General features: G+C 37.0%; 1 protein-coding gene across 1 annotated transcript in view; it reads left to right on the top strand.

Annotated features, from left to right (window-relative positions):
* Pink1 (PTEN-induced putative kinase 1) overlaps nucleotides 1-13,377 on the top strand; it is a 136,225-nt gene that overhangs the window by 63,452 nt on the left and 59,396 nt on the right. Inside the window, exon 5 of the mRNA XM_090391945.1 lies at nucleotides 716-892. Coding sequence (XP_090248071.1) covers nucleotides 716-892 — 177 coding nt within the window. The remainder of the gene's footprint in view (nucleotides 1-715; nucleotides 893-13,377) is intronic.

The following is a 13,377-nucleotide window of genomic DNA, read 5'->3' as shown; positions in this document are numbered from 1 at the left end:
AAAAGGGGGGTCAATATGGCATTTGTGCCCCTTGTTTGGAAAGATTAGTTCAAATCATTTCTACAGCATGAGGAATATTTCCTGAGGAAAGTACCTTTCAACTGAAAGTTGAATTAGTTTCACATAGAGATAGCAGGTTTTTTCCACCTTCATATGAAAAGCTCTTATGATGGGGTTACATCCTAAACAGTATTTGAATACAGCTTTTTCCATTAAAAAATATCTTTCTCTGATTGCACTACCACTAATTCTTAATCACATCATATCAAGTGATGCAATGTGATAAAGTATTACATCATATCAAGTGAAAATGACTGACTTTTTGTGCAGTGTGATTTTAATATTGATTGGTTAATAGCAGAATAAAATTTATAAATGCAGTGGTTAAGTTCTTAATGTCAGCTGTGTGGATAGATGAAGTGAATGTGATCTCAAACAAGGGTTTGTTAATAGGAAGAGAATTGAAAAGTTGAGAAGTTTGAAGCATAATTATTGATAAGACTCCTGCAGTGTTGGATATAAGATTTTCAAAAATCACTAGAAATGAAGGGCAGTGAAGGTGCTGAACTTATCCTGTCTCTAATAAATGCTTACATCTTGAGATTTGTACAGCACATCACACTGCCATCACAAGTTCTTAGATTTCTTTGATATTTAAGTGTATATTTTCTGGAATATGCTCTTTAGAGCAAGTTCTGTTTTATATTTCTCCTAGTGCAAAACAAAGAAAACATTTACCTCCTCATCCGAATATTGTGGAAATGTATTGTGCCTTTGCTGACTGGGTACCATCTTTGCCTGAAGCCTTTAGTAACTATCCGCAGGCACTTCCTCCCAGGCTTACTGAGGATGGTTATGGAAGAAATATGACGCTCTTTTTAGTGATGAAGAGGTAATTTTATTATTATAAATTCTGTATAAGTTTATATATTCAGAACAGTTAAAATTACTTTGACTCAAAATACATGGATGTCTACAAGATATCTACCTCATTTTTTAAAGATTTTGGAATGAGGTCTAAAAAATGCGTTAATCTACAATAACTTCTTAATTATCTGATTATCTTTGTAGGGAAGGTTCACATTACCTTGTAGTTTTCTTTTCCGTGGAAAGTCTAGCTAATTTGACTCTTGTGCTTTGGTATTACAGTGGCACCAAAAGTAAGGGACAGGAGATGATATTCTCTCTCACAGTTCCAAGAACAGCTCACTTTATGCCTCATGTAAAAGTATGTCAAGGTAGCCCATAAAAAAAAAATAAATAAAGTGGCCAAAGACCAAAACTCAAGCTTAGCACTATGGCTACACTGCTGTTTGCAGCATCTGCAAAAAGATCAATTTTGAAACATTGGTCCCTTGCCAGGGGCTGTTCAGTGAAATTTCTGTTTTTTGTTCTCCTACTTCTAATACTTTATGCAAAAAAAAGAAATTGAAGATTGGCATCATTCTTTTTTTTCCATCTTCTGCTTAGATGATATGGCAAATTGTTTTCCACAATATAAGAACAGCTCACTTTATGCCTACTGTAATCTTTGATTAGAAATATGCCAACAAGTCTTCTGATCTGACAGGTATATCCTCCAGTTGGATGTCAATCTTTCTTACTTGACTGGTATCTATCCTACAGAATGAGAAACAAGCCTATATTTCAACTCATTCCAAAATCAAACCATCTTCATTACTCTCATTTTGGCAGCCCATAAAAATTGTTGGCTGTTAACTGCCAGTTAACAGCCAACTTTTTCCTGCTAGAGGTCCACCCAGTTAGTAACTAGCAATAGGGATTTTCTGTCTCTCTATCCACAACAGTTTTCCTAATCACCATCATCAATCACCTTCAAACACAAGCTGTGGCAGAGTTTGCAGAATTCTATGGCTGCTCTTGCTATTTACATGTAGGACATTTAATCAAATTTGGCAATAGAGGCCTTTTCTCCGTGCTACTGTTTTTGTATGATGATGATGATTCCTTTCAGTATTCAATCATCTATTTTAATTGCCAAAAAGTTAACCAGGTTTGTTTCCTATGGAAACATGGATCAGTAATAGTGTTTCCATAAAAAAACACTGCAACTGATTTGAGACTCAAATATACACTTTCTGTCCAAAACTGAACTATTTTGAAAATAGAAGAAACTAGTGGTGCCACCTGTTTTTTCTTTTTGTTGTTGAAAGCGGCAACCTTCATTAGTGTTGTGTCAACTGTTTATGACATTTGTTTCATTAGAAGCTGAGTTATAGTGCCAAGAGTGACAGTGTGTTTTGATGAACGGCTGGAAAATGAGTTTCAAACAGAGAGCTGTGATTGACTTTGGTGATAAACTTGGTAAAAGTTTTACTGAAATGTATCAAATGCTTCAAAAAGTATACGGTGATGAATGCTTATCCCGTACTCAAATTTACGAGTCGTTTAAGCGATTTCAAAGTGGTCGGGAGATGCTTGAGGACGATGAAAAGCTGAGCCATCCAAAAACTGGACTGAGCGAAGTTAACATCCAAAAAGTGCGTGATTTCATCAAAGAATTTTGGAATCAACTGTGCACAACATTTTGACCGAGAGTTTGGGCCTTCGTAAATTCAATTCGCGATTTGTTCCCCACAAGTTGATCGACAACCAAAAAATGTATGGAATTGAACACTGCAAGGATCTCATTAAAACTCATAAGGACTCGAACTTCCTTGAAACGATTGTTACTGGTGATGAAACGTGGTGTTTTGAGTATGAGCCAGAAACAAAGCGCCAGAGTGCTGAGTGGAAACCACCAGAAGAGGGGCATCCGGGAAAAAAAAAATCGCTTGGAGAAGTCAAAAGTAAAGACAATGCTGATTTGTTTTTACGATTCCAAGGGGCATTATCCACAAAGAATTCGTTTCTCCTGGCCAAACAGTCAATGGTGAATTTTATCTCGAAGTTTTGAAGCAATTGATAGCAAGAATTCGTCGCGTATGGCATGAATATCGTGATGTAGGCAGCTGGTCAATTTTGTACGATAACGCACAATCTCATCTTTCGAACATTGTGAAACAGTTTTTGAGCAAGACTAAGTTTGTGTGTTGGATCACTTGCCGTATTCACCTGATTTAGCACCCTGTGACTTCTTTCTCTTTCCCCGACTTCATTTGCCGATGAAGGGAAAGTAATACGACACCATTGAAAGCGTTCAAGCGGCAGTAACCATGACCCTCAACAGTATCCCAAAAACCAATATAAAAAAACTCATTTGATGAATTAATTGACCGTGCCAAACGCTGTATCGAAGCTGAGGGAGAGTATATTGATTGAAATAAATGATTTGAATAATTATAATTGGCCTGTGTTTTATTTTCTATCAAAAGTTCGGTTTCTTTTTGGACAGAGGGTGTATAACTCAATTCAAAGAACTTCATTATTTAACTACAGGGTGAATCAAAATTAGAGTATCCTTGTTTAATTAAGGTCTTGCAAAATGTCACCCAGTGATCCACATGCTCTGAAACTTTGCAGGAATACATTGTGCAGAAGCCATTTCTGAGGAAAAGTAATTCCAAAATTCATCACCAGGAGCACTGTATGATGTATTGAATGTAGATATAGTAATTTTTCTGTGTAAGAAGGAGAACAGTGACACAAGCATAAATAACACATTTTTATTTACTACCATTCATGGGCTGTACTGTTCAGCCAGTGAATGCATAATGGTGCCTTTTGCCTTTCCTTGCATTGCATAGTCTGCCACAAACTGCTTCCTTTGCACAGTGTATTCAGCAACAGGATGCAGCTGCTCAGGACTGATGTTGTGCTCATGCTGCACTATGCTGTTTTTCAGTGCCAACAAGTTATCAGGATGATCCCAATAAAACCCTGTCTTTGAGAAATCCCCAGAGCCAGAAGTCACAGGGGGGGCACAGCTCAGGTGAATGAGGCAGCCATTGCAGTGGGAAATGCATGGTGGATCACTCTGGCTTCTGTGAATACTCAAAGAACCTCATGTATAGATTGACTGATATGTGGAGGAGGCCCCATCCTGCATGAAAATGACTCTCAATAAATACCTCTCAGCAGTAACTGAGCGGGTCACAGGACCCAACTGGTGAATGCCCTCAAAGAATGGTCCAATGATAAAGCTGTAAACCTGCACCAGGCAGTAACTTTGGACGAATGCAATGGAATTTGTTGGATTGCATGCGTGTTTTGCATAGCCCATACCTTGCAATTGCAGGTATTCATAGCTCCGTTCATGTGAAAGTGGACCTCATCTCCCACCAAATCATCCGTGGTTGCCCACACATCCACCTCCATTGAGCAAGAAATGTTAAAGCGAATGTCCATAGACTTTCAAAGTTTTGGAAGTGCAATTCCTGTGTCAGGGTTTATCTTGATTAGGTAGAAATGCAGAATCTTCCATAAAATTTTCCAGACAGTTGTGTAACACATGTATCTATATATCTTGATACACCATGTGCACTGCAGGAACCAATGCTGTTGTTCATGTTCACTTCTTGTTCATAATCAGTTCATTTCTTGTGAACTGATTGTGACCTCTGCCAGGTTTTACACCCAATGATTCCATTTTATCAAAACAACTAATCATTTGTCATGGAGTGCAGCAACAGCATTGTGGTTGTTTAGGTAGTACAGCTTCACGAGCAAAGCACATCACTCTGGACATTAACAACTAGAATGAAAGGAAAAATCCCATGTCGATCTTTTTAAATCCTCCCAGCACCTGCTGAGTTGCATGATATGCAAATTCCATGCATTTGGTGGTGAATTTGGATTTTTATTTATTTTTATTTTATTTTATTTTTTCCAGATATCGCTTTGGCATAACACAGAACGTATTCTTGCAAAATTTCGCAGCACACCATCACTAGATGGTGCTGCGAAAATTTTTGAAAAATCACCCTGTATTATAGCTGAAGTAATTAAAGTATGTAAATATATAATTTAATCATATTATATACATAACTCATCTAGTGAACATACAGATATTGGCCACTGAATTGGAAACTTTATTTAATACTGTGTTGGACCTCCTTTAGCCCGAATTACAGCACATATGCAGTGTGGCGTAGATTCCACAAGGTGTTGAATTGTATCGATGTCTACATCGTACCAGGAGTTCAATAGACACCCCTTTAACTAGTTCAGATTTGACAGAAGAGAACTTTGCTCCTCCCCTTATCATGAACATGTACCAAATCTGAACCCCTTTTCAATTGGATTCAGATTCAGACTTTGCGGTGGCCATGGAAAATGGTGAAGGTCACTGTCATGCTTGCTTGAACCACCGCAGAACAATGCGTGTGCAATGGACAGTAGCATTGTCATCTGCTGGATAAAAAAAAAGTCACCATTACAGGATGGATCAGCAGCAATGTTCAGGTACTGTATTTATTTGAATATAACTTGCACTTTTTTCCCTAAAATTAAAGTTAAAACATCGTGGTGCGAGATATGAGGGGATTTTTAGAAACTAAAGTTTTTCAGGTAAAAACTAAATTGACATTTATTATTAAATCCTCGGTATTTATAATTGCTCAGATTATTTATAAAATGAATGCATTTAAATTTTAATTATGTGTCATAATATCAACATTATTTACGAGAATGTCTGCTCACCTTCATCACTCGATTTATTTGAATCTTTAGTGACAATGCTTCTGTAATAAAATTAAAACAAGCAGTTTCCTTATTGCTTATCCATTTATCATTTCGGAATCATAAGATCACCATGATTTAAAAAAAAAAAAAAAAAAAAAAAAAACTGAAAATGGATATGACTTACCAAGAATCTCTTTTGCTATCGCTACTTCCAGTCTCAAGAATGGTTTCTGTGGAAACCATCTGCACATGAGGAGAGGCAGACATCAAAATAATGCCCCTGGCCGTTAGTTCCAAACTGTTCTAATCCAGTCTTGAATCACTGTAGTGTCTATCCTTTTTCTTGAACTCTTACATCAATTCAGGGAGAAATTTTCCCTTCTGCATTGTTTTACTTTGGAATATTATGTAAGGAGTCAACTTTCTTCCATCTGAAGTAATTGCCAGCATGATGGTGCATCGCTGTTTTTTTCAAATCCACTTGTGCGCATTAACACACTTTTTTGTGTGTTCTGCTGAATTTCGACATGCTGCACCAAACATGAAATTTTTTTTTCATGTTTGGTGCAGCATGTCGAAATTGAAGGGTGTTTGATCAGCATTGGTTATTTGTGATAACATATAGTTATTATGTAATCACAAATCACATAACAATGAAAATCCATCAATTTATCTTCGAAATCTTTTGGCTTTCTTTGGCAAACGGGATGTCCTTCGACGAAGGGAAAGACTTTTCCCTCTTCATTGGTACAGTATTAACAAAAGTTCACACAACTCAACAACAAAGGCAAGATGACGATTCTTGAGTTGAAATGCTGATTCTCTTCAGCTGAATTCCATAACTCTCAAACTGTCATAACATTCACTATCTATTTCTTAAAGTTTTAAACTTTTTTCATGTGCGAGGTATATGCAGAACTTTAATTTTTTTTTCATAAAGTAAAATAATATCAGGGTGTGTGAGTTATATTCGAGTAAATATGGTATTCCTTGGAGGACACCTGACCTTCCGGCAGTATCGGGGGACTGTTCCATATACCGACAGGACATCCCCCACACCATGACATCATCTCCGGAACCTTCTTCTGTTTACAAGACAAGCTGGGTTCATTGCTTCACGAGGTTTCCCAAACTCTCTGCCTACTGTTGGTACAGAGCAAGTTGTACCCTGACTCGTTGGACCATGTGACTTTTTTTTTTTCACTCTGGTCACGGTGTTCCCAACACCATTAGAGAAAAATTCATATATAGGCATCGACTGCCAGTACCTATTCTCTTCAATTCCCTGCACATAGTTCAGTGAGATATGGTTCAGGAACAGCCTTCATTAAATACCTTGGTCAATTGCTGCACACAGGAAGTTCTGTTTGTCCATACAAATCTTCTCAGATGATGGTAGTATCATTCCTTATAGACTGTCTTAGGACCATAATTACACCTCTAAGACAATGTGGGCTATCTTTACTGATTAAACTCTTGTGATATCTCACCTTTTGAGTATGACTCGCATGTCATGTGTGTCACATATAGTTACGCACATGACAAAGAATTTTGCATATAAGTGACGTTTATGTATATCTGCATAAAGGTTTCGAATTCAATGGCCAGTATGTGTATAAAGGAAAGTCATTATATTGTAAATTAAAAATGTTAATTCATTCTCACATACTTTCTCAATTTAAATTGTATAAAAAATTAAAGATGTGAGTGTTGAGCTAAAATAAAAATTAAACTCATTCATCAAACTGCACTCCAAGCAAGAAACAAAATTCTACCTTCCAGTAGTCGAGAGAATATACAAACATTGCTTCCATTGAAAATGAAGAAAACGAATTCTTGCATAACAATGGAAGTACATATATTAGATTCTTCTGTTCTAGTTATCAATGGCAATAGGAATTATAACCTGTTCTCTTACTCCATCAGTTGAACAGATTCCTGTAAGAAGTAGCTTGAAAATATCAGCACATATCAGTTGTCATGAACAAACTACATGTCTGGAAATTCCGGATTCATATTATTCCATACCTTTGACTTTTCCCCTCTCTGTACTCTTCAAAAAGCATACAGAGAGGAAAAGAGAAAAAATAGCTGTTTTGCTAATCAAAACAAACACTGCTTGACGTCATGTCGGTTGCATTTGTCACATCCAGGTTCCTCACTCTATGCTTATCAGTATTGCTGTCAATATGTTCCTTTGTCCAGAAATAAAAACTTCAATGAAATATTATTCACTTTTCCTCGGTATTTTCTTGCTCTATGCCTAAAAATACTCCAGGAAATTAGTTTCAATTTCATAACTACTGTGCCGTGACTCAACAGTGTAACTTAACTAGCCTAGTGTCAGACTAAATATCTTGATGTACAATCATTCTTGACTACTTTAACATTATCAGTATTTTACCACATACGTACATATACTATCTACCAATAATTGGCCAGACACTTTAACAGTTTACAATTGATACCAGCAGGCGAACTCTAATATCGGGTATGTCTGTGTTTGGCTTTGATCACCTCCTGCACCCTTTGAAGGAGGCTTTCCACCATGTGCAACAGACATCAGGTGGAATTTGTCTCCATTCCTCCATCAAAACAGCACTGAGTTCAGCAATAGGCCACAATAATAGACCTGCTCTGGACCACAATCGGCGTTCCAATTTGTCCTGCAGGTGTTCCATGGAGTTGAGGTCAGGACACTGTGCAGGCCAAGACAGTCGTTTAACACCCATCTCTTCATACCATTCCATAATAACTGCAGCTTTGCGGCATGGGGTATTGTTGTCTTGATAGTAACACAGGTCTGTTCCATAAAAACTCCACAGTGTAGGCAGGATCTGATTATCCAGAATATCAAGGTACTGAGCTACCTTCATGGAACCATGGACAACAACCAGTGGTCCCACTCCAAACCAGGTGAATACACCCCGTACCATTATTCCTTCACCACCAAAATTTACTGTGGGTACAACACAATGTGGTAACAAGCGTTCACCAGGCTGCACCCACACCCTGCCACCAGACTGGAAACAGGTGAACCCTGATTCATTGCTCCAAAGCATACCATTTATCACTGATCAATTGTCCAGTTCACACACTCTTTGCACCAGGCTAGACAATCCAATTTGTTCGTTGTTATGATGTTTGGCTTGTGTGCCACTGCTCTTCTGTGGAAGCTCAGTAAATGGAGTTCTTTTTGTACAGTATTTTAGTGCTCACCATGGTGTTACTGATGCTCTGGAACTCATCACAAATGATCGGTGCTGATTGTAACCAGTTTTTGCATACCACCTGTTTTAACACCCTTCTGTCCCTGTCATTTTCAATGGCTGCTCTGGGTGTTTTCCTGCACTAGTGATGCCAGAATGTCTCCATTTGTTGATCACATCTCCAACTGTTGAATTTGAATGCTCCAGTTGAGCGGCAATGGCAAGTGTGGATATGCCACTAATGTGACAGCCCATGATGACACCTCTCTCAAAGTCACTGAGTTCATGTCATGTTGCCATACCACCTGTATTCAACTGCTATAATGAAATACTACTTCCTACTATCTGTACACCAGTTTTTATGTTATTAACAAACCTGGAATGTTCCATAACTTCAAATAACAGGGGTGTCGAGACAATTATTGGTAGATAGTGTATATACATCACAATAAAATATTCAGATAATTAATGTAGCGTGTATTAACACAGTGCAGCATTATGTAAATAGTTTTCTAACAATAATGTAACAGATTTCCCAATAATAGTAACTCAGGACTCGCTTCCTTCCTCTTGTTCCTCTTCCTTCCTCTCTTCCTTCCTCTTATACCTTCTTGCTAACATCAAATCCTATTAATATTATCTCTGCTGACATTTTTTTTTATGCGACTGCCACTCATGAAAGATTTTAATCCTACAGTACATTAGTAGATTTTTTTTTTTTTTTTCAATTTTCATTTAATTGATTTTATTTTTAGTATTGTAGGTGGGCTAAAGATTTTTTTATTTATTTATGTTTATTTCATTTTCATTTTTTTATGCAATCCAGAAACTCTGGTCTGGCCCGGTCCAAACCTGGAACTTTTTCAAGCCACTTCAGTCTTCCAATAAGCAACATAATGGTCTCGCACTGAGTAATGAAATTTCTTCTTTATATACACTCCATTCCTATTTTTTATTTGATAATACGTTTGTTTTTGCGTATGTGTGCACAAACATAATTTTAAAAGAAAATTTCTACTCTTATTCATTATGGAAAGAAAGGATTTTTTAGAATTAATGCTGTCAACTCTCCCTACAGCACATGTATAAGGAATACAGGAATAGTTCATTATAGTGAGTAGCTGCTATTGTGAATTTTCTTCAGAATACCATTCTGCCTATGGGAATTTAATCCGGACTTTGAAGTAGTTTGCTATAGTGAGCAATTTCGTTATAATGAGGTCTGATATAGCAAGAGTCAGTTTTACTGATCTGCTGCTAATTTCTAAATAGAATTCAATACAACGATGCAAATCATCTATAAACATCATCATCAAATTTCTGACATGTACCCTCAAGGGGTGTACAGGATATGATAATACTACATGAAAAATTTACATCATTACTAACTTCCTATCTACAATTTTCTTCCAAATCAGTCTGTTACTTGTCAAGACTCCAACATTATCAGATCTTATATTTCTATCGTCTAAGGCACGTACCGTATAAATCCACCTATATCTTGGTCTTCCTCTGGTTCGTTTTCCTGCCAACCTGGCAGAGAATGCTTGTTTTGCTAATCTTTCCTCGCCCTATCACTATCAACAATAACATAGTCAATGAGACTTTTCTTATTCCTTGCCTCTTCTCTCCATGTGAATTTGTGCAACATTTTTATGTTGGAACATGGTGTTAGTAATAACCAGTCCATGTCCTGAGCAGAAATCCAACAGGTATTTGCCATTATTATTAGCTTTGCTCTTTTCTCCAAATTTTTCCAAAATATTTTTGTATGTCTGACAATCATTTCCTACTCTGCTATTTAGATCCTCAACAAGGACCAACTTTTCCTTTTTCATTGTGTCAGTTGCTTTTTCTAAAGCATCAAAAAATTCTTCCACTTCTACCCTAGTAGAACCTTCTGTCGGGCCATAAACACAAATAAGTCTCATTGTCCAATTCCCCATTCTGATATTAGCCCACATCACTCTACTTGAGACTGCCTGCTATTCAAGAAGATTAGCCTCGTATTTTGTGTTGAATACTGTGGCTACCACTTCTTTTCCTTGATTGTCATTGCCTGAATATAACATTTTGTATTTTATTGCTCGGAAAGATCTCACCAGTTTTTGTCTTTTTTGTTTCAGTCACCCCTATTATGTTGATTGGTACTTATCTAATTCTTCAACTAGCTCCATTTCTTTGCCATTCAGGCTTCTTATGTTGATAGTATCGATCTTTAACTCTGGTGATGTAGAGTTGGGGTGTGCTTTCAGATTTGTTCCAGGTAGCTGACTTTTCGCTGTTTGCCCTGGTTCCCTGGCGAAAACAATGGGGGGCCTTGTTTAACTGGGCGAATCTCCAGCCTGCATGAAATTTTGTCATGTTGTACTGTCATTTTGTATATTGATTTTTGTATAGCCTACCAAACTGTATTCTTATTTAAGCCAATAAGAATACAGTTTGGTAGGCTAAATCCCAAATTGCCAGCCCATCCTCGTTCGTTCAGTATCCAGGTAGATACCCAACAGGGTGCATCATGAGAAGGTGAGGATTGGACATTAGTTTTAGAAGCCCTGGTCGGTTCTCTGAATTCCTTTAAAGGCTATGTGAAGGTCTCCTCTCAGTTATACAGCTTTGATCCTTAAGATTCTATAAACAAGAGTGATAAATTCGTTTTGGTATGTGCTGCTCTTTATGTAGAAAAATATTCTCTTCTTAATAGAGATCCAGATACTATTTGTAGGGACCACAGGATTAGTTTGTTATACTGACTAGTTTGCTATTCTAAAGGAAATTCACTATAGTATTGTGCATATGGACTTTGAGTTAGACCTTTTTAAATACTTTGTTATAATGAATGAGTTTGTTTATAGGAATAGCTGACTGAACCTTATGTTCACCTTTTATTGGGTGAACATATGGCCTCCTTGGCAGAGCTTGTATCTTTTAACTAGTGGAAACCAAGAAATTCTGATGCCAAAGGTTATATTCTCATAAATTGTCTGGTAAATTTTTAAAACTACGTTTTTTCATGTGTTTGGTTATAAAATATGGCTGAATGTATGATATCCTCCCTTTTAATATAATAGGTGGGTTTTCTAATAAGTTAACACACGATAGTTATAATATCATTGCTTTTTGAGAACAAGTTGTCTTACTAGTGAACCTAAGTATATACTTATTGTGAACAAAATAAAAACCCTGAATATGTCTAAGAAATATAAAAGTGATGATAATACATGTATTCAAAGTGGAAACAAGAGGCATAAAGGAAACAAAAGTAAATTACATGAAACACGTGATAAGTGTGTAGACATTGCTTATGCTTACTCAAATAAATGAATCGGCTCTTAGAACTATTATAAATGATAAGTTGGCATCTTGCAGTGCATGATCACTTGATTACTTACAAGAAAAGAGGCAGAAATGGAAAAATTATTGGTGATTTTGATTTGAGCACTTGCAACAACAAATGCCAGTAAGTCTTATGCTTGTACAAGAGAAAACCCAAGATACTGCTGCATGCTATAAAGGTTATTTATTACAAAAGGGAGAGGAGGAGTGGAATAGTATGGACTGCACATCCAGTATTACATATTTCATATTCATAATGAATATGTGATATTATTTGTATTAGTCTTATTTTGAAGTTGCAGAAGACTTCATAGAAATCTTTCATAAACTTGTTCTGCTGAACGGGTTACTATTCAGTAGATACAAATTGCTGTTCTGTGCTCTGCCAATGCTGCTGGCTCTCAAAAATACAAACTTCTTATAATTTCAAAAAAACATCTTTGCTGAGAGCTTGTGGTTTCTCCATGTCACCTATGGGACTAGGAAAATGCTTGGAAATGAAACATTTATTACAGGATGTGGTTCACTCGACATTTTGAGTGAACCACATCTTGGCCGGTCTGGTTGGCCAAGTGGTTAGCTTATCTGCTTTCCAGCCAAAAGGCTGCAGATTCAAATCCTGCCATGGGCATGGATGTTTGTGATTGTGAAAATACTGGTAGTGGTGGATGGTAGATGGCATAGTTGCAGTTTGTTGGTGGATTTGAATGGTGGAGGCAGAGAGCTGTAGAGTAGGTGCCCTCCCTTGATGAGTCCTTGGACTCCCTGGAGGTGTCACATAATAATAAGTAAACATATGGAAAAGAATAATTTTTAGTTTTGGAATTGTTCTGCTAGGATTTAAAAAACATTATAGTAACCTATCTAAAGAAGAATTAAAAACTCTGCAGGAAATAAAAAACAACAGTAAATTAATAATTATTAAAGTGGATAAGGAAATGCCACTGTAGTTCTAACAAATCTGACTATACAGGTAAACTTACCTCTTTACTGTTAGATCGATCTACCTATCTCCCTATAGAATATGATCCCACCAGCTCCCAAATTCAGAACACTCTATAGGCTCCTTAAAAAGGTTATTTCTTGGCCTGTGGAAGTGACTAACACTAGACCCCCCCCGAATATATGGACTACCAAAAATCCATAAACAGAATGTGCCATTACATCCCATTGTGGATGGCATTGATTCCCCCACATACAAATTAGCCAAAGTGCTCACACAAGATACTGGCAACACACCTTCAGCCCA

Source organism: Typopeltis vanoorti, chromosome 4 (genome assembly GCF_054136105.1).
Source record: "Typopeltis vanoorti isolate ZY-2024b chromosome 4, IOZ_Tvanoo_1.0, whole genome shotgun sequence".
Taxonomy (NCBI): Eukaryota; Metazoa; Arthropoda; class Arachnida; order Uropygi; family Thelyphonidae; genus Typopeltis; species Typopeltis vanoorti.
The sequence above is the reverse complement of the archived record's forward strand: the minus strand, read 5'-3'. Positions and strand labels throughout refer to the sequence as shown.